The following is a 26,703-nucleotide window of genomic DNA, read 5'->3' on the forward strand; positions in this document are numbered from 1 at the left end:
GGATTATCCTATGTAAAATCTATTAAGGTTGTGGGTTCTGTCAATGTGTTGATTTGTTTTGCCTGATTCTAGAGCCGTTGGTTGCTATTTCATGTATGGTTTTGGATGTGATGAAGTTCATGATGATAATAAAATAGTGGTGGTATTTTGAATTATAGGATTTTGCATCAAGTTGATTTAGAACTGGAAGATTTACATTTTTTTCCCATTATATATAAGCTGCTAACGAGTACGAACACAGCATAACAAGTTATACACAACGTTATCTGAGTTGTACATCAAACTTGGGCTTATTTAAGCCCATAGTTCTGATACATTGCCACGTTCATATGCACATATCTTTATGGAGCGACATGTGTAGGTCATTATAAAACTTGGCAAGGAACGCTCTATCTGTACCGTCAATCCTCTTCGTCACTTAGTACTTGTCAATACCGGAACTGAAAGAGAAAAAAACATGAATTTTGTAGTAAGGTCATTATATTTCTCCCTCAGTTCTGGTATTGACAATACAAAATTCATGTTTCTTTCTCCTTCAGTTCCGGTATTGGCGCTGCCTTCAAAGGTGAGACTTACTTCTGCTGATATTTTCCGTAGGTAAAAATCTTCTTTATGCTTTTCCTGTGGTGCTTTCTGTTTTTTCTTTCTATGGTTCTACCTACGCTTCTTGACTACAAACATCTATACTAAATGATTTTAAAAGCGATTGATAAATTAACTGTCACGCCCCAAAATCCACTCTAGACGTGACCGGCATCCAACGTCATGAATAACCTCGGAAGAACCTAAACAATGCAATAATAACACTTGAACCCGCCAGGTTCAATATTCGCCTCCAACAGTTTATAAAATAAATGTAACAAATCATGAATATATGAATTAAATCAGCGGAAGTCTTTATTCATCCAATACTTAGTCAAACGTAATAATGTGCCCGAGAGTTAATCAATAACTCAACAACTACCCACAAGAACGTATACTATGGAGCTTCTAAGATAAAAGAATAATAGTTTGACTCATCGGGACGCAGCCCGAAAAACTAATAATGAATAAACAAATAAATAGGGTGTCCCACGAATGAACGTGTGGGCTCATCAAATCAGCAGCAACAACAAGTCCTTCCTAAGCGCCTGAAGTGTTAAGAACCTGCTCTTCTCCGTTACATAACATACCATAAAAAACAACAATGGTATGCCTGAGTACTTCGTACTCAATGAGTGCCTCGGGGACAATAGGTAATACGAAAATAAAATATAATAATACATAAAGAAATCAGTTCTGAAAAGATAGTATAAAACAGTTATTCCACTTTGTGCTTCTTAATATGATTTGTTAAACAGTTTACAAAGCCGTTTCAAAATCCCAGTTTCAATTATGCTTTAAATCAATCAGGCATAAATACCAGTTCCATAATAAAGATGGATATCACAATCCCATATAGGCCCAACTCAATATCAACAACACTGCGGAATACACCAGAATATGGATTCACGGTGGCTACTCTTCCTCCCGAATAGCAAGGCAATTAATACACCCCAGGCAGTGAACCCGGAAGTTGCCACTCTTCCCCCCCCCCCCCCCCCCCCCCCCGGAATGGCAAGGCAATTAATACACTAGGATCCATATTGGCTACCCTTCCTCCCGAGTAGCTAGGCAAAACATAACCAGTTCTCATAGCATAGAAGCCATTTCATAATTCATTTGTAATATAGTCACATCATCAATTGTCATTACGGTTCATTATGCCATATCGAAAGAATAAGTCATTCCAATCAATGTTTTGAAAACGTATAACTTCTTTACGAAAGAATTCCATGTCCCAATTCATCAATGAGAATGTCGTCACCAACTCTTAACCATCATTATTAAGCATATCTCATAGAGGAAAACATTCATAATATCTTATACATATATAGGGTTTGTTACAATCTAGGTTTAATGTGGGTTTGTCCCCTCACAAACATTAACCACCATTTAGACATGAATTGGAGTTCAAGAAACCTGAAAAGATTACTTTTCCTTTCATTCATTAAAGAATCTTGAATAAAATTTATACTTCCAACAATAGTTTCAAAAGTGATTTTCATTCAAAATAAGTTTTCAAAAGAGAGACATACCTTAATATGTTAAACAAAGTTTAACAATTCACTTTTCTAATGAAGAACACCCAAACCCTAGCTTGAATCACTTAGGAAGAATTATGTTGCAAACCCTAGGTTTTGGTCACAAGAATCATGTTAAAAATCATGGGTTTGATGTTAGAATGGATTAGTAATGTTAAGGATGTTCTTACCTTTGATTTGAAGACTTGGAGGAATGATTTTCGTCCTTAAGGTTGTTCAGAAAGTGGAGGAATAAACAAAACTAGTGTCTTATTTATATTTTTCTGGTGAAAATGGGCCAAAGGACGCTCCCGAAGGACGGACCGTCCTTCGTGTTACGGACTGTCCTTTAGTGGAAATTTCCAGAGAGTTCTGGTGATTTTTGAGGCATTACGGTTCCGTGTTACGGCCCGTAACACGTGTTACGGTCCGTAACGTCTCACCGTAAACAGGCCAAATTTCCAGCGAAGACAGACTTCAGTAAAACGGGCATAACTTTTTTTACATAACTTTTCTTAGGCTGGGCGACCTATCATTGGAAAAATATTTCAAAGATCTACAACTTTCATTAAGGAAGTATTTCCAAATTCCCAACACATTTTCATGAAAATCGTCCAGAAGACAGACCTACCAAAACTTAGGCGAATTTAAGAGCCCCTAAGAACTTCAATTGTTGGCTTGACTTCAAAACGACCATCTTTCACCCGAATTCATCAAGGATGGATTCATATAGATATAATATTATCTTAGCACTAGATTTTTACACATTCACACCTAGTTCAAATTTACGGGGTGTTACATTAACTGGGTTTCCGGGCAAATTGCCGGAAATGGCTCTTTCCTTATGCTTCCTTCTCAATTCTCTAACTCTCTGTATTCTATGTTTACAAAAGACATTCTTTCTGGTTCTCTGAATATGAGATTTTTTTTCCCTTTAATTTTCCTTATTAAAATTAGACTTCTGCTATTAATTTTGGTGAGTTTATTATACAAATTTCTTTGTTAATTAGATCTTATTCCTAATCATTGCATTCTGAGTATTGTTTTTCCTTTTCTTTTGATGAAAAATCTGTTCTAAGTTTTGGTTATTTATTCTGTTGGGTATTGTTATTTCCTCTTCTTTTGATGACAAATATGTTAGTTTCCCCGTCTTTGGTAGTTTGTTACTGCATTAAGGAGTTCTGTTTGATATTTGCGATATTATGTCTTGAATTGATTGAGTGAGCATTAATGGTGTTTGTGATTACTTACGAAGTTGAGGGATTTTACAGAAAAGAAGTTGGAGTATAAATAGCTACAGAAGTTTTTATGCACCATGTATCTGCTAGGATTTTTAACCTAGGCGTATGTTTTGTTTGGCTGAACTTAATTTATAGAGAGAGCCTTTTGAGCAGCTTCTGTATTTTGAAAGCTTACAATCTGAGACTCGATTCACCTCATCATTGCAGCAAAACTCCATCTTGGTTGACTACATTTGCACAAGTAGATGCCCTTGTGATGCAAGAAGAAGCATGGAATGCATATCCTAAATGTGGATCAGGTTCATCTTCTTACTTGCAATTAATGTTCTTTCTTTCTTAGTATCCAAGTCTTCGTTTTGCATTCGTACTAACCTATTTACTGGTTTTTGTCGGACAAGTATCACCATTCAATGGAGTTGTTAAGGTAATTATTTGTGACATCTGCAGTTCCTAACTCTCTATGCATTGCGGAAGTCTGATAAAATGTGCAGTATTAAAATCTTTGATTGATTTCTTTATGCAGTTCCCCATATTTTACGGAGTTCTTTATTAGCATGGACACCATCCATACAACTGACAATGGAGACTCTGAGAATGTAAGTTCCATAAACTTGATCGTTGAGTTAAAATGAGGATTCAGTAAAATTCTAGTACAATTTCTCCTTTCACCATCTAAACCTTTGTTCTGATATGTACTATATGTCGTGTGAAGTGTTCTCTTATGGTTTTAGCTCCTTTGAAATTGAAAACCATTTTGTATATTTTTCTATTAAAACTTATGAATTTCTTGGCTTGGTTACTCAACAGCTATAGTGTCAAGTATTGATCTCTTGATCTGTCATATCACAATTTGTTTGATGGTTAGTTCTTTTACTGGCAGCATAAGTTATTAAAGGAACAAAAGAAGTTCCTTTCATGTTAACTGTCGCCCCATCTTTCGTTGAAGAGATTATTATGGATATTTATTTGGTGCAAAATAGGAAACATATTGTTTTCTGGTTGCTTGGAATAAGGATGTGTTAACTTTATTTGTGGAGAAGTAGTGCTCTTTACTATTTATTTCCCACTTAGCTAATTCGTAGAGGCTGCAAAATTGTTACAATATCGTCTAAGGAAAAGTCAAGAAAGTCAAACAAACTTGCATGCTCCCATTAGAAGTTGCGACGAAGATTATTTAAGTGCTTATTTCTCAAATTGATTCATTATTTTAAATTTAAACTTGGAATATTGACATCCAAGTAATTGGTACTCGATAGAAAGCATATAGACTCGCATCTGTGAAAGGTTGAAGTTCAAACTTAGTGAAACGTACTATGAATTTAGGCCAATCTGGAAGGTGATAATTGCTCTTCTTCCCTCTTCGGTGTTCAATACAAATTAGTTTTATTGATGCATAGTCTTTTCATATCTTTTATTTTGTCATTCCTACAGGACCACACTATTCTAAAGGTTCAAGTCCGTAGTTTGTGCTCTATTCATGCAAATATATTATCATTCGATTGTAGATGCAATTTTGATATTGATGATTGAGTTTCCCTTTATCCTTCTATTTTTCCATGCTTTCAGGATTCATTGGTATTCGAGCAGTCAAGATCTCCTAAAGATAGACCTGAAGTCAACTCCTTAGTAGAAATCTATATGATCATTATTTCTAGGATTGCCGATAAATTAGTTATTCTATGTAATTAGTCATTCATCTTTGATATGAAAGTTTTAATGTCTAGCAACTCTTAGGGCTCATTTGGTTAGGAAACAACTTACCCCGGGATAAGTTATTCCGGAATTAGTTATTCCACCCTCAAGGTGGGATAAAATAAGGCTACAATCCCGGGGTTAGTTATCCCGGATTTTTATTCCAACCAAACATGGGATAAAGAGGCACTAAAATTTTATCCCGGGACTATTTTTTATTATCCTTCACACCAAACGACCCCTTAGAAAATATTTAGCCAATGATTTCCACAAAGAAACTATAGAAAATATTTAGCCAATGATTTCCACAAAGAAACTATGTTTTGTAGATGTTCTTTCAAATCTATTAACTCATAAAATGCTCCCTTTTCAAGTTGTAAAATCTTACGTCGAACCCTTGCATTGCCAAGTATAAACAAGGCCTTCCCTTGGTCTTAACTTGAAAGAATTTCCACGTGCACATCTCTTGGCTTCTGTCGGTCTAACTTGCAAGAAATTCTCCTCCTCCATATTGTTCCACAAATTTTTCATAAGTTACATTGGCCTACACCGCATATCTTGATTGCTTCCTAAATTTAATGGCTCAATAACATGCAAATCAACATATATAACCACAATAGAAGTCAATGCAAGTGTATCAAACTGTTGACATTCTTTTCCTACCAAGGATTAGCTGTTCCAAGTTTAAATTGCTTGACTACACTAGCAGGTCAAATTTCCAACATATAACAATAGATAATTCATAGACATAACAAATAGAGTTGAACTTGAAATGCATTAAACCGGGATTTTCATCTCATTTGGTTCAAAGATATCCTTTTACAAATGCATAACCCACACATGTGCGCAAGAACTTAGGTTGGTCGTCCGACAATAACAAAACATGGGGAGATCACTTCCCAACACTCCAAACTCCAAATCAAGATATTCTCCATAGCAAGGATGCTCCAACTTTGCCCCTTCATCAGCCAAATGAATAGAAATGATGTCCCCACCAGTGGTGGCCCAATGAAGCTTCTCATTCACCAACTTAGCCAGACCCGAGTCTATAGCCCTACACTGGAAACCATCAATGTGTCTCAAATCACTCTTTAAACTATATATTACGACCTTATCATCATTGCGATAGCTACCAGCTACCATTGTCGGTATAGAACATATACACGCACTGCTATTCAAGTACTTGCCCCTTGTTATATTACTTGTCAGTGTATAATGATCAACACATTTGATATATGCAATCCATACACAGGCAGATGGCATGCAAGTGTACGGAAAACATAAAAGCGGAAACAGATAAAACCAACAGAACACCAATTAGCTCATCTAAGAAAACTAGTCCATAGTAGGAGGCAATAACAACAGCATCCATAATTTCCCTTCATTTATTAAAGCATGTTTCAAACTCACATGCTACATACTTATCTGCTAGGTATTCAAGAACGAGTACAGAGTTGCTTCTCAGAACAGACTAGAAGATCACGTCTAGTGTTTGTAGGCCCACACACCAATGATAAGACGTCCAGAGGACCAATTATCCTTGTTTCTTGATGTCATGCAGTAATTTGGAGAATTATACTTGTCCATTTACAGAAGGAAAGGTAGTCTTTTTGATCGGCCAAGGAACCCCTGCCATCACTGCCTCAATCTCTTCAATCTTCCGCGGACATTTGCTCATGTTAACGCATCCACTGGAAGTAATATACTTCAAGGGCAAAAAAGAAAAGGTTTAACAAATAGGTACAATTTGACAAACATGTAAGAGGTAAAAAAGGAACCACATCCAAGTTAATATGCACATGATATAGCAGTTATTCCAATAACACTTAAGAGAATTCCAGGAAGTCCAGCAAACACACCAGATCACTTTCAATTCTGACTCCACCTAAAGCTCTAAATCTGTTGATCTCGACATGATTGAAAAACTCTGACACCGCTGGACTCTCCAAGGCAGGAAGCAGTAAGGCATCAATGAAGTAACAACCAGGCTCCACAGTGATCACCTAAAAAACAATAGCATAACCAAATTTACAAATATGCAAATCATTAATAACGGCAAGGGAACAATGTAAAGAGCGTGAATAGATTTTCTAGGGTTTGTGAGGACTAAGAAACTTTATTCCCGGTTGATGTTTTGAGGACAGATACAAAAAAAGGCCCATTGATGTCTAGATTCCATGAATTACTTAGAGCCCAATGGACTATTTCAGTTCCCAAGCATGTTCTTTTTAAAATTTCTTCATGTTATTTTAACTAAAAACACAGAAAGTTCACTAGGTCAATAATGAAGCTTGAATTTATCTTTTGTAACTGTGGCAATAAGCTGAGACTTGCCAAGTAAATTTTAAGACCAACAATTAATGCAGGTTGGTATTGAAGAAGTCATTTCCTTAGATAAACTAATTGTTCACTACCTAGCATCTAATATTGTGATGGGGGTCACTGTAACATTTGCATATTGGTTAGAAGAGCATTCCTCAGCCTTTGCATTTCTTTCTATGTAAAAACCTGGCTGTTTAGCCTGTGGCAATACACCTTCATTGTTTAACATCAAAACCACACACGGCATATTTGGATGATCTTCAGGACATTATTGGATACATTATAGACCAACGCGGAAAACCCAAATGTAAGCTCCTAGAAGTACAAAAGATACACTAATGCATGGTCCAATTCAGCTTTAACTGAAATAACCATTGCTCCTCGATTCAGATGTATTAACAAAAAAGTCACTGAAAAGGCATGAGCATGTTTTTTGTACTCAGTGATAATACAGTGGTTGCATGGCTAACACATCCATCTTGGGTGAATTTTCTCCGCCTGTGTGAGCTCGCTCACATTGCCGGTCCCAAGCCCGGATAAAGGAGGAGGGTTGCCGAGGGTCAATCGGAAACAGCCTCCCTACCCAGGTAGGGGTAAGGCTGCGTACATCTTACCCTCCCCAGACCCCACTATTGTGGGATTACACTGGGTAGTGACCAAGACCAAGACCAAGACATCAGTAGTTAACAGTGACAATTCATAAAATAGTAGTTTAGACCTAATAGTATAAATCTAATATGCAATGTCACGAAAACTTGGACTACTGACCATTCCCTGTAGGAGCTTTCTGCTCGTACGTAGAGAGCTCAATCCAGGTTCTTTTGGTCTCTCAGCTCCCTGAAATTGTAAGTCAGTTATTCAATTCTCAATTATTTCAACTGAATATAACTGCAGGCTACTTATTGATCGAAGACGTTTATCTAAGAAAAAATTAAACCTTCAAGTAACCCCCAGGATCATGAGTATCAATTCCAAGAAGGTGCCCCAATCCATGAGGCATGAAAACAGCACCAAGTCGCTTGGCCATCATTTTATCAACATCCCTTTGATCAAAATAACAAAATCCCTATTCCATATCAGCTATTCCAGGCTCTATAGGAAAGGGCTCATGAGAGAATAATTCAGCATGGGAATAGAAGATACCCAACAAGTAGGTGCCCTTTCTTCAGTGATTCTAGAATGACCCTTTCAGCTAATCTGCAATTCATGGTGAAATACAAGTGAGAAACAAGCTACAATAATTTCGTGTAAAGACAAATATTCATGCCATGTGGTAACCTACAATTAAACCCCTGATTTCTGGCAATAATAAACACCTATAGATGCAGATAAAGCTTCATGTTTCTATCATAGCATAAATTACAACATGTTTGAACTTGTCATAGCATCTCATTATTTCCAAAGAAAGGGGAACTTCAATTGATCGTTCGGGGACAGTAAGACAGATTAATTCATCTTCGGAGAAAGAGTTCAATACTTGGAAATTAGATGGAAAAAGGCAAGCTGTAAGGTTTCACTCACATTCAAAATAGTGAAGAATAACAACAACAACAACAACAACAACCACCCAGTGAAATCCCATAACGTGGGGTCTGGGGAGGGTAGAGTGTACGCAGACCTTACTCCTACCAAGGTAGGATTGCTGTTTTTGAAAGACCCTCGGCTCAATAGAAAGCATAAAAAGAGGTCAGATAAGGCCAAGAAATTCAAAGCGATATGAAAATGAAAATAACGAAAGCGACTAAGCCATGATGAAGCAGTTTATGAAGCAGTTTGCAAAGGGGCAGTAGCTATCACAGATAAAATAAGATAATCAAAGTACATGAAATAACAGATAGTAGCAGAAATCAAAGCACAAGAAATTATATCGCGATAATGTGACTACTAATATGAAAGGACAAACGATACTATCTACTAGCCTTCTACCCTAATCTGAGTCCTCCATACTTTGTGAAGAATATTGCAGAAAATTCTAATGAAAGAACTAGAACTTCAGCAAATTCCAATAGAAGAAACTTTGTGTTTTTTTTTTTTTTTTTTTGCTTCATAATAGTTCTGATACTTGCACTATAAGCTTATTGATAGACATAGATTCTAAAAGCTCTCCATGGATCTTTTGGCCTAATAGGTTTCATGTTACGTCAATTCGCTTGCTCCATCTGTTCAATTGACACCAAACTGACCTACTGGATAAATTAGAATTACAGGAAGAAAAAAAAAATAGACCAGAGTATGCGATTGGTTAGGTTGGGGGTAGGGGTTGGGGGGAAGGATTATAGAGTTTTACACTTCTTCTAGCCAAGAAGCACCTTTTACTATTTAAACCAACCATGCATTGGAGAAGCGTGATTTTTTTTGTTTGCTTTGCATCCGAAGAGAGAAAACCAATTTTCAGAGGTTTGTGGCTAGGGATGTAGATTATTATGCCCTCCATTCTGATTTTGATGCCTAGCATATCTTACATGACTCCAAAAGATTATTGAAACATTGACATCAATATTTATCAAGTCAGAATGTTAACTCTGGTAAACTTCATGACTCCAATGTGTATATGTAGGTTACTCTTCTTGTTTATCTGCATTTTTCTTTTCCGTTGATAGTCTTTTTGTTTATGGAGCTATTGGAAGGTGGGGAAAATGATCTTCTGATTGCGTGTAATAAGTAATGAGATATTCCACTTTCAAAAAGTGAACATTATCTTGACATCCTCAAAAAGAAACGACATTCAAATTCGAAATTGAGGGGACAAGCTATAATTCGTTACTTATATGGACCTAAACGAAATATGCAATCAATTAAATTTGTGAAAACATTGGGTCTAGCATATCATGACTCACGTCTGTTTACCCAAGTTCTGCCACCAGTTTTTCTAGTGATTATAGCTACTGATTTTGCCAGTCAGAAAAAGAAAAAAAAAAAAAGATGATCTCAACAACTTATCCCAAACTCAAAATTTGGACAAAAAAATCATACTTATGCATATCGACCCAGCTCACTCCAGGCCTCATGGCAGAAATGACAGCATCATGAGCATCAAGGACAGCCTGCAAATGATAGTGAATATATAATAATGAAACTATGGTTATCCTCCAAGGTAAAGTCAAAGCACATGAACATTGAAAATCACATTCAAAGGTCCTATAAGCTTCATATTCAGTCTTAATACACACCTTACAAATGGAAAAAAATTAAGGTGGAAGGCTCAGAGAGGTACATAGTTTGCAACAGAAGTTCAGGAACACTTCCCAATGCGTCAAGTTAGTGGATCTCTAGAGACTAAAGTCTGTACTTAGATCCTAAACCAAGTAAAGCATTTCTTTAATAGAAATGACAATCTGATCAGCTCACAAGCACATATTGTGCACCAATGAGATGCACATCATATTCCCTTTGTAAGGCAAAACATCAACAAGAGGTAATACAGATGAGATGCACATCATATTCCCATCTCAAGGAGGTAAGAAACATCAAGAATACTACATCAGAACTCTATATGAGCATGATTGCTTTTCTACAGGCCTGACGGCAAAAGCATTATCCTAGTATATGCAGGAGAGAATACTTACAGTATATAAAAGTGTCTGGTCACGAGTAAATTTCCCATTTACCTGCAAAATCCACAAGTGGAAATCTTAAGGAATATAAACATTACAGGTTATAGCCAAAATACAATTGATCTTCGAGCAGTTCAAAGTTGTGAGCACAAGAAAGGAAGTGATGCAGAGAGGGTATCCAAGCATACAGATACAATGCTGAGTATTAAAGACCATAATTTGTACATTTAAACATCAATTCCCAACTCTAGGTCAATATTTGTCTGCTAGCAACAAGCACTTATGGCACATTGACCTAAAATGTCTGAGCCAAAATCATGCAGGGGCTACTCAAATAAGAGCTAAAAATAGAATAAAAGCTTAGAGCTTAACATGGCAGATGCCTCACTACCAATGCTTTGGATAGGCAATAAACAAAAGAAACATGAATAGATTGAAAGAGATCCAAACAAATGCATTAAACATAGCAGTAAACAAGAAAATTATCACAATATAATTAATGTAGAATGGTTAACAATCTTACAGTGTTCTTATATGTTCAGAGTCTATATGGTCCACATTTCCTCCAGGACAGTGAAGAGCATATATTCTTTATGTGAATGTTTATTGTTATATTTCTATATGACACGCGCTACAAGAACTTTAACATGCAAAATGAGAGTATACTTCAATGTGCCCACAAAATGTGAGGACACATGTACTCACTGGAAAGGAACAAGTTATGTCAGACCCATAAAAGTGGTATTCCGCTCCCATATCTAAAAGTGCCATATCTCCCTCTTGCAATGTCTGCAAAAAAGGAAAAGTGCAATGTTGGTATGGATAGAAAATATCAATTAGTTGAATCTCAATTTCACTCAGAGTAGTGGAAGCCTGCTATATAAGAGATCATATTGACGCAAGGTCCAACTATCAGCATACAGCAAAGGACAAATAACTGGGTTCCAGGTTGACAACCTTTTGAAGACATTTAAGATAATCATCTATATCACACCAAAAGGAAAAGATGGTTACAACACCAATATGCAAGCATAATTAACATAGATAACAACGAGGCACTTGATTTATGTTTGCCCCCAAAATGAAACAAGTTTGCTTACAACGTCCATACAGATCGGACGACCAGCTTACAGGAGGGATATAACATATTAACAGACGCACACAAATAACATACCTTGTCATTTGGAGCTGCTGCATGACCATAATGGAGTACAGAACTGCAATCGAGTATGGTAGTGTTAGCTGATAATCTGAAAATCGTTTAACTCTTTATCATTAATTGTGCTTCAATCCAGAGCTAGTCGGGGTTAACTCTTAACCATTCACATAGAAGATAAATTCATTCCTAATTTAAACACCTTACCCATAAAGATACGGAGTCACACATACTGGCAAAGGAAGAATCTGATGCTATAAGCATAGAGCTGAATTTGGTCGATAAAACCTAGTTCCTATAATTTTAAGATAGTTACTAGTACTTCTATTGGCTAATATTCAGACAGCTACAAATATACATCTAAGCAACACCCCTAATCTCGACTCGTTGCCTAGAATCAGGAGTATAAAGAGAGAAAAAATGCTTCCTACTTTCCTTTCTTAACCAAATGACCCAATACCCCGTTTAGCAAGTTACTTCGCTTCTCGTATAAGGTGAGCTGATTCTCCTTGTTTCTAAGAACCGTCCCACCTAAAAGCATAAGCTATAAGAGACATGACACTTTACTTATTTAGTTATCCCTCATGTGTGTATTTCTTGTACAAGGAAATATTGTTGAGTGATAAGTGGCGATGAACCCTGAATCCAGGTGCTTTACCTGCTCTGTACCATCTCACCTAAAAGTTTAAGCTATTAGAGATGACAGTTTTATTTTAGGTACGCAACACTCAACTCCCCCATCATTGCATTTCAAACAAAGAGCAAAAAATCAGAACAGGAACTCCGGCCTTTCATCTTCTTCCGGTCTTCATTACTAAGTATATCTCCATTTATACTTTATCAAAAAAAAGAGTTTACATTCGTTTATCTTCAATTCCCTAACCACATCCAAGCCATGCCAATCAAACATGAGTCTTAGTGTAGGAAGATAATTAGGATACAGAACTAAGGGAAGAGTCAGAAGCACCTAATTCTGACCTGGGATCTGATTAGAACCATGAGGGCATAAACCAAATTTTAGAAAAGGAGTGGACACATAGACATCTCTCTAGAAACATCAAGAAGTATCCTACAACATTGTTAAGTTAGTAACAAACCTTTTATTACCAATGAAAACTTCTTCAAATAGACAATGATTTGACAAAATGTGGTGAAAACAAGGGAAATTTTCTTCTTTGAATTATATCCCCTTTCCGAAGTACAGGAATGAAAATGAATGCCATTTTCCCATCAACGGTAAACTTACCCAGAACTTTGGATTAAAAGGAAGGGTGAGGTAGTTTTTCTTTTCTTTTGGACAAGTGGGTGAAGTTGCTTCTATTAACCATTTCTTGTATAGTCTCATTCCTCCTTTTGTTTCTTTAGGGTAGATTCCTAGAGTCTCATTGTGACATCCTTCATGTTTTCCTTTCTACTTTCTCCTTCTGCAAAACTCCCAGGTCTATGACGATAGCAGCACATAGTACACATGTATTAAGCTCAGTATGATGTGATGTGAAATGCTTATCAGAAGGTACTTCAACTGGGGAATTAAAATCGGTTGGAAATTTGACCCACAGCGTCAGTCTCATTGGCTGCCTGGAAGGACGCATTTCTGAGAGAACCCACTCAGCTTCCTAAAAAGCCTACATATAATACATGTCCAGACACTTAGATTATGTACTTCCAGCTCGAATGGACAACAATGTGGCGGGCATGTCTCTTGATTCAATGTAGGTCATACACATACATAGATTACATAGAGACCAAAGACTAGCTCACTATCTTTAGGTTACGTAGCAGTTAGCATGCCAGCATTTGGTTTAACGCCCATAAATAAGTCAATATCTGAAAATCCGCTCAATGGTTAAAAAATTTTAAATTTATAGTGCATCATTGCTTGAAATGGAAGATACAAGGAAAAGCAAACTTACTTATTGTCGCCAGTAGCACATATACATGTGTATGAACAATGCCTACAGCCGCCATACATGTAGGTATGGTGAAGAAACATGCTTTCTAACTGATATTCTTTCATCCCTACCTTTGTTTTCCTCATAACCTACACATAAGAACGCAGCTGGTAATAAAAAGATAAGTGAATAGTTAAAGAGCAGATAATATACTAGGACACCCATAGCTAAGAAACACAATAATAAGAAAATTAATGAACATTATATTAAGGATAATCCCCAGAAATTCATGGAAAGAGCAAGTCATACACAAGGAATAAGCTGAGTCTACAATAGCCAGATTAACTATACACGTGAGTGTGAAAAACCTTGCTAAAGCAAAGATAGTACTAAACCTTTCAAGTGCTTTCCCAGCATTACGTAGTATAATTCTTTCCTTTATAGGGAAAAGGATTTGGTTTCATATTTGCTCGATGTTCTAACACGTAAATGCTTGACGGCCACCAACCAAGATCAACCTTATCTCAACCAATTGAAGCATCACTATCTTACTAAAGAGTCTGACTCAACAACTCAAAATAAGAATCAATGAGAAAATACCTATAGAATACAAACAATTACTCTCTTTTTTTAGGGAATGAAGTAATATAATACAATCATGTATCTCAAAAGGTAATGTGATAGAAGCAAAAATTTTCTCATTCCTTAAAGGATTAGAACATGTTTCTGTTTGTTTACCCTAATCACCAACATAATTGTGTTTGTATTTGGTTTTTATTTTTTAGGGGGTTTTGTGGGGTGGGGGGGGGGGGGGGGGGGGGGCGCAAGGGTTGAGAGAAAGAAAGTAGAAAAATAAAAAGGAAACAAGAAACACAATTTGAAGAATGTTTTGCTCTCAAAGTTGAACTATGGTGCATTGGAACCCCCTCCCCCGAAAGATAAGTTAAACAAGAAAGGGAAGTGTAGAAATACAAAAGGATCAATAATTCTGCTGAAAATCTTCAAAAGAACAAAAGTCAGCAACCTGCCACGACGCGCTGACTTGCAAGTTAATGTATCTCAACATTTGACTCCCAGAAGCATCAAGAATATATAAGAAAACATAAAAGCCTTGGCCAAAATTTTTGCAAGTATTTCTGTGGAAAAAGATGTCTCAGGTTTCAATTTGTCTTGAAAAAAAAATTCTTTTGATAACTGAAAAATCCCCTAGGGCAATGGGCCCCCACTCTACCTTTCTCCACTTAGATACCAGGATTTCTTCCAACACAAGGTCCGAACTTGTGACATGCACCTAACCAACATATCACGCGCAATGCTCTACTAAACAAAGCCTTGCAGGCTGTCTTGATTAAATATTTTAGACTAAGTTGCAGGTACCCAATAAGAGAAGAACAAGATCTAATTAGCAATATACGCAGGCTACTATAATGAAATTAAGACAGTAGACAAAATTTCCCATGAAAAGTTGAACAATGCTTACCTCGACATGAGCTTCAGAGCTTATGTCATTGGCATATTGAATGAGAGCAATCTCTAAGTCGGACTTTATAACACGGCATTCAGTCAGGATAGGGTGCAATGTGTTTAAATCTGTCTGGAACTTATCAATACCCTGCACAGACCACAGGCATAACGAGTCAACAACCATTATAGGAGTTTGAACTCCAACTAGAACTGCTCAGACATGGATATTAGCTGAATTTCATCTTTCTCAATTTGAAAAAACAAGTGACAAAAAGATATTATTGGGCAGGAAAAATGACATGATAGCTAGACACTGAAGATAGATTCGAACTACCATCATCATTCACTAAATAACTGCTTGCAAAAGAACATGCTATTGAAATATGGTACTCGTTATAGTGGTGACACTGAAGATAGATTCGAACTACCATCATCATTCACTAAATAACTGCTTGCAAAAGAACATGCTATTGAAATATGGTACTCGTTATAGTGGTGAAATTAATGATTTACAACTGAAAATCATCAGAAGAAAAAAGTTTCAATGAGATATCTTTAAGGCATTGATCAATATTCTAGCATCCATGATCAGTAAAATGTGGTTGTGACCCATTGTCATCTTCGCCATACAGAAGTTGTGCTCTTTAATTTTATCGCCAAAGAAAGAACAAGGCTCCCTACGAAATGAGGTGCTTTCCTTGGCTGGTTGTAGAAGGGGCATGTTGGACTTACCAACCCTCAGAGAAGGGGTTTTACACAATTGCAGCAGGTGTTTGTTGTTTCAGGAGCAGTATCAAGACTCAATCACTTATTTCTCCATTGCAAAGTCACTTCAAAAATTGGGATCAACATTCTGGAGATTAAATGGTCTATGTCAAGGTCACGAACTCAAGATTGAAACTGCTTCAGGGCTGGTCTCAGTATCAACAAAAACGATGATCCCAGTATGGAACAATTTAAAAGTGGCAGAAATAGCATAACATAAGGGGTGGTCTTAAACTTTTGTCCGTGCTTAACAAAGTCTTTAAAAAATGACCTCAACTTAAAAAAATCTGTTGTGCAAAACTTTTGTTGCTCATTAGCATAAGTCTAGTCGTGATGTGCACATAAGTTAGTTTTACCTATGAGGCAGGATTTCAGGACATTTCAATAAGTTACAGAGATTGAAGGTAATGGTGACTTTTCAGTTGTATTGACTCGCTTACTTTTTTAAAAAGTAATCATGATCAAGTTCAATTGTATTTTTCCAAAAATAATTTAACAACATACATTTTCAGTTTTAACCGCGTAGAATATTATTTTGTGGATTAAAAGAATGGCTCCTTATAAGTGGAGGAAAAAGTTGTGAACAATTGAACAATACAGACAACTTTTGCCGATATATCACGTCTAGTGAGTAATTTAACACGAATAGGAATAGGAATAGGATTTATAAATAGTATCCTACATGGAAAAGGATTGGAATGTAGTATATATAAATAAGGTTCAGTCTAATAATGTAGACACACAATTCAATAATATTTTTCTCTTATAATTTCTCACATCAGAGCCCGGCCCATCCCGATTCATTGTTCACCCGATGTTGGGCCTCCATATTAACAATTGCCGAGCACCAGATGTCCAGCCCTAGGCGTGAGGTGGGGGTGTTAAGAGTCCCACATCGGTGGGTTAAAGGGTACATGGTCTCCTTATATGGTCTTGGCCAATCTTCCCCTCAATGGCGGATCCAGAATTTTCACTGAGAGAGTTCGAAAAAAACAACAAAAGCTAAATATAAAAAATAATGTTGTCAATGGGAATTGAACCTAGGACATATGACAATTTTGAACACCCTGGACCGCTTGAGCTAACCTTTTACGTTTATTTAGGGTGTTCAAAAGTTAATATATATAAATAAACAGTTAAACACAGAAAATTTACCCTACTTATACACTGTAATCTTTTGCCGAGGACACCCTCGGCATGCTATAAATCCGCCCCTGCCTCCCCTCATGAGCTAACTTTTGGGGTTGAGTTACGCCCAAGATCCATTCTTTACATGGTATCAGAGCTTCTGTGAGAGATCTATCGTTGTGCAAAATACCAACAACTTTGGGAACAAGAATACAAAACAAAAAAAAAAAAAAAAAAGGAAGGTGACCGTGCCTCAATTTTCCAGCGACTTTTCATGGCTATCTTGCGTAATCTCTCTCCTTATTTTGTAAATTTTCAAACAATATTTCTTTTTCTGCCGTGAACATTACTTTCCAGAGTGAACAGTATTTTTCCCGAATTTCGGCTGCAAGTTGCAACTTTGATTTTTACCAGATTCCAATCGTTGGAATTACGGTTCCAGCGATTTCCGGCCAATCTTTTCGAGAAAATTTATTCTGCTGTCACCGTCGCGCAGAGATTCCGAGCTGACCATACCATTTTCTTCAAGATCTGGTCACCTTTTTTTTCTGGCAAGATCTAAATTTTCCGACAACCTGATCTCTATTTCTTGTTGCTTTCAAGTCAAATCTCACAAAGATGTCTTTCGGATCTGATACTTTTAGCTCCAAAAACACGGGAATTGGAAATTCAAGTCCTATGATTACTTCAGAACCCTTAATGAGTAGATCGAGATACCACAGTCTTTGAAGAATCGACAAGGAAGGAGGTCAATTTGGCAGATCTCGACTTAAGTGTAGTTATTGTAATAGCGTTGGACACAGTAGTGAAGTATACAAATCTCGACCTAAGTGTAGTTATTGTAATACGCTTGGACACACAATTCAATAATATTTTTCTCTCATAATTTTTCACATGAATAATTGAGCAACACATGCAACTTTTTCCTATGAGGTTGAACTTATGGTCAATTGAGCAGGTTCACAGTCTCTGACTTATTGAGAAGTCCCTAACTTCTGCCTCATAAGCAAAACTAATTTGTGTTCAATGGGCAACACCCAAAACATTTTCTTAGGCGGAGGTCATTTTTAAAAATATGTTAAGCGGGGCCAAAAGTTCAAGACCACCCCTTATGGAAGTCAATCTTGCAAATCACCCTATGGAACACCACATCCACAGTCATTTGGTGAACAATTTGGAAGGAATAAAACTGCGGGATCTTCGCAGGAAAAGAAAAAGTTAGTAATCTTAAGTATGTATTTTTTTCTTGCCTTTTGGTGTGACATGTCTCTTGTAAATTGCGATGTTAATGCCATAACATATCCTTTTGGTGTGACATGTCTCTTGTAAATTACGATGTTAATGCTATGATAGATTTACATAGCTCGTTACACAGGCTGCAATGTGGACTTCTTTTGGCTGTAATATGTCCCGGCATCTTCTTGCTGCTGGGTTCTATCAACGAAATTACCTCTTGTAAAAGTTTCTCAGAAGAAACTGAATTCTTAAAAAATCATCTTCCTACTGAGTTTCGGACCTTTACCTTAATTTAGTCATTCGTAGGAGAATAATGGAAAGCCTGCCGTCATCAGTTCACTAGATATGTCTCCGTCACTAATTGCCACACAAGTACGCCTTCAGCCAATGCTTAATCTCCCCCCCCCCCCCCCCCTTTTTTTGTTCTTATTCCAGCAAGCCAATTATATATATATATATCAGTGTTTAATTGATAATTCAACCTGTGTAACGGGATAAGATCATAAATACAGTAATTCAAAATTAAGTAAGGGGAGTCCAGTGAAGAAAAAATGACTCCTTCCATCCCACTTTCTATCAGGCAATTTGACATTTTGACCAGGCATGGTCAGCACCTAGATAAGTAGTGTCTCAAGTCTATTGCTAGAACTAGAGGCATTACATCGAAGGAGTTGTCAAAAACTTTGTTTGACCATGAAAACATCATAGTTTGCAGCCCAATCTGGTCTGAGGAGGAGTGGGACTGTGAAAGCTGCAGCAAAGGGAAAGGACTCCACCAAATTCTTGAGTGAGAAGCCGATGTTGGTGAAAAAGGGAAGTTGAGTTGAAGTTTGGAGCACATAGCATTTAAATTTAAATTCTTAAAACTTTTTCATGAAACATTATCAACAGATGAATTATGTCATGCGCTTTTTTTTTTTTTTTTTGAACAGGTAACAACTTTGTATTATAGACCAGTACTTAGGTAGTACTGAAAACCCCTTTACAAAAGAAAAAAGAAAACTAAGAAGCTAAGAAAGTAAAATCCTAACACGAGTCAAGAACTTCTAAGATTGATTCTGCATCTACAGAGGGATTATGTCATGCACTTTTGGATTCCCTAAAATAGGAAAATTGCCGTGACATTGGGATGGATGGAGTGACCGTAAGCAAATTTTTTGATAAACTACAATTTCAGATCTTGCATTTTACAGAATTCTTGGCAAGCCGGTGTAGCCTCAGCCATTTATAAAAAGTGTAGTAATTACTCAGCACTACCATCTCTGGCTTAACTGTGTGAACGTACTGGACAAAAACAAGGTAAATTTTCTATAATTCTTTTCAGTGTCTTGTCAAACAATACGATGAGACTATACCTAAAATTCTGCCGGTTTAGAGCACTTGTGCTATCATTATTAAGCTCATGCAAGAGATATGGTAATGGTGTTCGTGGAACAAGACATAAACCTGAAATTCTGCTGGTTTAGAGTACTTGTTGCCATCAGTGTTAAGCCCATGCAAGAGAAATAGTAACGGTGTTCCTGTCGCTTGGTACTGATCGAACAAAACTTCCTTAATCTCATCAGTATAGAAGACCTGGGTAACCTTGTACTTTTCCTGAAAAAGATCAATGTAAGAGTAAATCAAATCCTTGCATTGCCTTTCACTTGATGAACAGGATCACCAATGAAAATACTAAGTTCGAAAAATGAAAAGTTACCTGGAAGTGAGTAAGCGGTTTTATTTTTCCCATCCAAACAGCATAGTGAGCCGGTAACCTAGGAGCAAAGAGCATAGATTTCCCACTAGCTATATCCTTCATCAAGAAAGCAATATTCAAGAATGCTTCAAATCTGTAAGCACTAAAAAGTTAGATAATAAGGTTCATTTGCCCAGCTGCTAAGCAACACAACATTGGACTACAATAAAATAGATTCTATCATATGGAATGGGCTGGAGTCTGTTTCTTAGAATAATGCATATCCTCTTATGCTAGAGAACATAAAATGATGCATACGGAGCTAGAGTCTCTTTCTTCGAAGAAGCTCTATTATTCAAATTGCCAGTGATTACCCACCCATCTTACATTGATGTGCCACTGGACAGTGAAGGAATAAGTGGCAGCCCCTTTCCTCTTCTTTTTCATGTAAAAAATAAAATATAATTTGCAACTCACAACACTTCAATAGCAAAGTTTCTTGTGTTAAACAGAAAGTTTTAATAACAATAGATGCGGAAGCATGTCATTGTAGTGGATACTTTAACTTTCCAGCGCCATTTTCATTGTTTTGTTTTTTTGATTACCGTGGTATCCGGCATTCCTCGTTTTTCAGAATTGAACCCTGGCCTTACAGGGTATATGCCTCCGCAATCATGCCAGCCAGTATAGAGAATTTTTCCTCCATTCAATTATTTCTTCTCGTTCAGTTTTTTAACAGATTCAAAAGGTTTTTTCTTTCCAAGTCATGACAATTTTTTTCAGGGTACAATTTGAATTCCAGATTGAGCACCAAAGGCCTCCTTATATACTGCTAAGTATATGAGGTAAGCCATGCTCACCCAGAACCTACTGCTCTACTCATCTCCCATTTTATATTTTGCGAACGATTTGAATTCTGGACACAGATATTTGTCATGTTTCCATAAAAACAATTTCAAGTGGTTGTGTAACCTCCTTTGTGCTCCAATAGACACAGATTTTTGTCATGTTTCCATAAAAACAATTTCAAGTGGTTGTGTAACCTCCTTTGTGCTCCAATAGTTACCATCCCAGATTTAGCATTTGTCACATTATTCCGTAGGGCTTATTCTGAATATACCTCAACAATCAATTATATAGTGATATTCTATTGTGCGTTTTTTCGAATTCTTAAGCCTAACACCTTTCCTTATTATACCTCCACGACCAATTATAAAATAACCTTTTTTTTGATAAAGGTAACATCCAATTATAAAATAACCTTCTAGTGTGCCTTCTCTCAAATCCTTGGCCACATCCCTCTTTCTGGTTTGGTAGTATCACCTTCTTCCACCTAATTCGGAGAATCATTTTTGTTGACTAATTCCGTCCCACAAGAAGTTTATTTCACTCCATCAAGTTGTTTCTCCAACTGTCTCTGCAATGGAATTAGGGACACAGTATAGATGGGAAGATTGTATAAGACATCTCCAAAAGATAAATTGTTGTTCCCGTGTGGAGAGTCTTTCTCAAGCTTCTCTACTACTCCCTGCTATACTGCTAATGCTTTATGTTTGGAACCAAAAGGGAGATCAACTATGTTGAAAAGAACCAACTTTGCGGCCCAAAATAATGTTACCAGTCATTGCAAGTGGTCAACCTCATTATCTCAGTCTACAACTTCTGCACTGCATCAAAAGCCAATGGACCCCTTTAAGATGCATCAGCTTACTTTCGTCTGTTTACTAGGTATCATCGACATATAAACTATGTGACAAGTTATAAAATTGTTCTTGGTTCAAACTCTGAACCCCTTGATCCGGCCACTTGCTAAGTCTCACCATTCTACTAAATACCTGCACTACTAAAATGAATAGAAAGGTGAAAATGTACACGTTGCCGAAAACCTACTTTGGGGGATGAAGAATCCTGTAGGTTCACCATTTACTAGGGAAGAGAACTTCAGTGTTGTTATACACAACTGACCATGTCTCTCCAAATTCCATCTTCATAAACAGGAAAATTAAAAATTTACATGGCCATACACCTTACCCACGTCAAGTTTAAAGATGAGCCCTGATTTCTTTTGCTTTATTCTCACCTCCAAACACTCATTTTCCACTAAAGCAGCATTTGTTATCTCTCTGCCAGAGACAAAGCCATATTGACTTAGACGTCAATTTCATTATCTTTTTTAGCCTTTCTTCAGGTATGGACATAAAAATTCCTATCACCAAACTTTTTTTTTTTTTTGGAAACTGGTACTATTGTATTCCTCAGCATTAAGGGTATGCTGGCCACCTCCAAAAGAAGACAGAGAACATAAAAAAAAAAAAAAAAAAAAAAAAAAAAAAAAAAAAAAAAAGAGAGAGAGAGAGAGACAGATATACAAGGCTCCTAAGAAATCTACCTGATCATCTACTTCCTCTATACAACAAAAGAATAAAGATACAATACAATTCCATTTCACTTTGTTTATAGAGTTGATTTTATCTTCAAAGCATCTACCATTCGTCTCCTTCCACCAAATGCAGGAAGGTAAAATCCTCCACCACTTCTTCTGAGTCTCATTGCCCCCTCTTCTAATCCAGCAACTCATCAGATCTACAGTGTGCTCAGGCACTGTCCACTTGATCTTTGTCAGACAAATAGTCCATATTTGAGCAGTGAACTTGCAATGAAGGAATAGGTAATTGTTGGTTTCTCCAGTGACATTGCATAAAAAACATCTGGTCACCACTGGCATACCCTTCTTCTGTAGTACTTCATGAGTGAGACAAGCCCTTTTGGCCACCAACCATGTAAAGCATTTCACCTTAGTTGGTGCCAAACTTTTCCGGATATTTTTCAAGTCCTTGTACTGCTTCCCATCTCTGCACTAATCTCCTTCTGATAGATCTTGTTGACTGAGACAACTCCATCCATAGTATGTCTCCATCTCAATGAATCTGCCTCAGCTAAAATGCCAGAAAAACCCTCAATCTCCTTCAGAAGGGTTGCCACCCTCCCCACCTTCCCAATCATTCAAATGACTCCTGAAAGATAAGTTCCAACCTTGAGAAGGCCAACAACCACTGATAGTGACATCAGGCCTGTTGCTCAGCAAAAATAAGTCAGGAAAGGAATCCATTAAAGGAGCTTGACCAATCCAGATATACTTCCAAAACGTATTTCTGGTGCCATTTCCCACCTTCATGCAAGTATTCCATTGCAGTTTTGTCCATAGAGATCTGATTGATCTCCAGACTCCCACTGACCTCATTGGAACACCAAGGGTTGGTTTGGCCAAATTTATGCAGGATAACTTCCCTCCACAAAGCTCATTTCTCACGACTAAACCTCCATAACCACTTCATTAGCAGACAGTTGTTCTATATCTTCAAGTTTCTGATGCCAAGTCCACCCTAAATTATAGCTGTGCTACTTGCCATTCACTAAATTATAGCCTCTATCCTCTTTGTTTCCCTTCCACAAAAATCCCTCCTCAATCTGTTAAGCTTGTTCACCACGCTGGAGGGAATGGGAAATAAGGGCATCCCATAAGTTGGGAGAGAATCCAGAACAGAATTGATTAAAGTGAACCCCCCCCCCCCCCCCAACCCAAGGATATGTATTCTGCCTTCCACTGAGGTAGTCTCTTCTCAGTCTTTTCCACAATGCCATCCCAAATCTCCACAACCTTGTGCCTACTGCCAAGAGGTATGCCTAAAATTGTCCACCCTGCAGCCAAGTATATCAGCCAAAATTTGTATGTGGGCTACTTCTTTTATGGGGAATAAACTGTTTTTCCTTCAATTCACTTTCAAACCAGAAGTAGCTCAAAAAATTACCAACATTACTCTGATGTATCTGATCTGGTCAACTACTAGCTCACAAAAAAATTATGTGTCATTTGCATAAAGCAATTGACAAATTTCCATGTCCTCCTCCCCCAATTCCCATCACCAAACTTATGGTCTATAATCAGTAAAACATGAAAAATATAGTATTAATACAAAAATAAATGCAAGCTTAAGGGGCAATTTTGTCTGCATGTATATTAAAATGTAGCTTTTGTTACACATAATTAAATAAGAAGAGGTTTGCATAAACGGAAAATATCTAATACACGATGAATCCTCATAAAAGAAAAGAATGATTGCATAGAAGTATTCATTGAGCATGACTAGAATCAAACAATAAGTAGAATGGAGTGATTTAAGTGCCTTAAACCTGAGTTGCGCGGACTCTTCATTTTCAAAGCCGCACCCGTGTCGGATTCCCCAAAAATACACTACTTTTGGAGAATCCGACACGCACCCCTCAACATTTTTGAAGAGTCCGAGCAACATAGCCTTAAACCTCTTTGAAAGTAAATTGATACTAGAGAAGCCCAAATAATTGAATCTTTAAGTTCATTTCTTAGTCTACTCTCCTACATTGACTTCAAGAATAGAAGCAACAAAGTTATCACCTTCACCAGAAAACAGAGAGGAAGTTTAGCAATTTAATCACTCCGGAAGGGGAGAATATGGGTCTCCCCATCACTTCAACCAAACACACAATTGAATCTAGACAACATTAGTTACCACATCATAAGCTACTTCTCTAACAAGGGATTACACATTTGAGCACTATCCAAGAAACTTTAGAAAGACAAAAATTTAAACTCATAGTTATATCATATCTTACAACAGCTCCATAAAATCCAGGCTCTTCGACTCCAAACAAGTAAGCGAAATAGCTCTCCTGTCTATAAGCAAGGCAGAAGTTAGTAAATAGTTCAATCATCCTCCTGAATGAGCAGATAATTGTTAGAATACAGAACACTGAAGCTCAACTCTAAGACGGTTGACCAAAATTCTATAATGAAATACAACTGAGAAAATAAACAAGCTGAGAGAAAAATTGCATGTGGAGTCTCAAGATCCCCATAATTATTACTTCCCCCCATTCATAATAAGCGTCCACTTACATAATCAAGAAGGAATAATTAGCTTCTTCCAAATTTACCCCTCTTTAGATATAAGTGATTTTTTATATAACCAAGAAACTATATTAATTAGGTAGCATTTAACTATGGGTAGTTTAGTCAAAACACCTATTTTTTCTAGGAGTTACTATTTTCTTAAGAGGTGTGCTATGGGCTAAGTGGATGCTTATTTCGAACCGGAAGGAGTATAAGGAATAAATGATAAACAAATTACATGAATATGAGGATTAATTAAATTATGGTCTGCAATCACTTAGACATCAATGGTTTATGGTTGCATCATTTTATACGAATCAAATCCGACCAATTTGAGGGTTACTCCAACTATTGTTATTTTCAGTGACACCAATACATAGAAATGGTGAAAGGCCTTATTTTCATAGGCTCTTCCAATCATTTGTTAGAACTCACGGGATAACAGAACATATAAAGTCAACTCGTCACGCAATAACTACAGATATACTCCCTCCATTTCAATATGTTTGTCTAGTTTTGACTTGGCACGGAATATAAGAAAATAAAGAAGGCTTTTGTATCTTGTGGTCTTAAACTAAAGATTGCATAATGTACCAAAATATCCTTTAATCGTGTGGTTTTAAAGATGGCAGATGGAAAGTGGAAACTAAAGAGTTTCCCCACGAAAGAGGCATATGGCAGATGGAAAGTGGAAACTAAAGAGCTGCCACACGTAAGACAAAGAAATTGAAAGAGAGGGATTATGAAGAAGCATAAATAAGAATAGGCAAGCGGAGATGATTAGTTATATACCTGAACAATTCAAGGTGATCGGTGCAATGTCGAGTTTGGTCCTCGCCACCCTAAATTCATTCAGATTTTGAGTTCCGAAACGAAATCGGGGAAAGTGAGTGAATGTTAGAAGAGAAAAAAAACCTGTAGGAAAACAAAGCCTTGAAGAGGAAGAGAGCATGAAGTAAGGTGTTCACGCATAGAGCTGAGGAGCTTGTCTCGATTGAGTGAGTGGAGTTCCATCGCGATTATTGGAGGAGACACAGATGACGAAGAAGCCATTAGACAGGTGATCACGCCTTGGCCCTAATCGACGACTTGGGAATATCGCACATTAATCACTTCCGTGCTGTTTATAAATCTGGCCCTGAACCCGCGAGTATTTTGGAAATAGTAGCAGGGCCCAAATTCAAAATATAAAAATATAATATAATTTTTATCAAACAAATAAGTATAATTTGTTTTGCATTTTTCTATTACATAATTTATTTATTTTTATTTTTCATTCGGTGTTCGGTACCCGCATTGGAACCCGATTATAGGGTTCATTCGGGAGGAAACACTCCCTATCCATGATTTTTTCATACTCAAGGCTCGAACTCAAGACCTCTTGTTAAGGGAGGAGCCGCCCCCTATCCGTTGCTCCCAATCTTGTAGTGGTTACTACATAATTAATCTAGCGTAATTGCATGTTAACCATATCTTCTTGATAAGTAATTGAATAGTTATTTAGAAAAAAAATTATGAGGAAGTAAGTTTGGTAGAAAATTTAGCA

At 37.0% G+C, this 26,703-nt stretch overlaps 1 protein-coding gene across 1 annotated transcript; it reads right to left on the reverse strand.

Moving 5' to 3' along the window:
• Window positions 1–6,402: 6,402 nt before the first annotated feature.
• LOC132618772 (uncharacterized) lies at window positions 6,403–26,262 on the reverse strand. The gene is made up of 16 exons (XM_060333782.1): window positions 26,073–26,262; window positions 25,950–25,999; window positions 24,881–24,941; window positions 20,252–20,347; window positions 19,999–20,148; window positions 15,440–15,571; window positions 13,981–14,108; window positions 12,086–12,128; window positions 11,617–11,700; window positions 10,924–10,965; window positions 10,331–10,401; window positions 8,501–8,554; window positions 8,295–8,400; window positions 8,126–8,194; window positions 6,895–7,038; window positions 6,403–6,740 (listed from the first exon to the last, which is right to left on the reverse strand). Exons 1-16 carry the CDS (start codon window positions 26,208–26,210, stop codon window positions 6,609–6,611), a joined length of 1,500 nt encoding a protein of 499 aa, XP_060189765.1. The 5' UTR covers window positions 26,211–26,262; the 3' UTR covers window positions 6,403–6,608.
• Between the last annotated feature and the right edge of the window lie 441 nt (window positions 26,263–26,703).

Source organism: Lycium barbarum, chromosome 11 (assembly GCF_019175385.1).
Source record: "Lycium barbarum isolate Lr01 chromosome 11, ASM1917538v2, whole genome shotgun sequence".
NCBI classification, from domain to species: domain Eukaryota; kingdom Viridiplantae; phylum Streptophyta; class Magnoliopsida; order Solanales; family Solanaceae; genus Lycium; species Lycium barbarum.

Excerpts from the sequence above, each read along its gene's own strand:
- LOC132618772 (XM_060333782.1), bottom strand. The coding sequence starts at position 26,210 with ATGGCTTCTTCGTCATCTGTGTCTCCTCCAATAATCGCGATGGAACTC. Across the intron at positions 26,000-26,072 it reads AAGGCTTTGTTTTCCTACAG|GGTGGCGAGGACCAAACTCG; the intron begins GTTTTTTTTCTC and ends GAATGAATTTAG. Across the intron at positions 14,109-15,439 it reads GCTCTGAAGCTCATGTCGAG|GTTATGAGGAAAACAAAGGT; the intron begins GTAAGCATTGTT and ends TCTTATGTGTAG.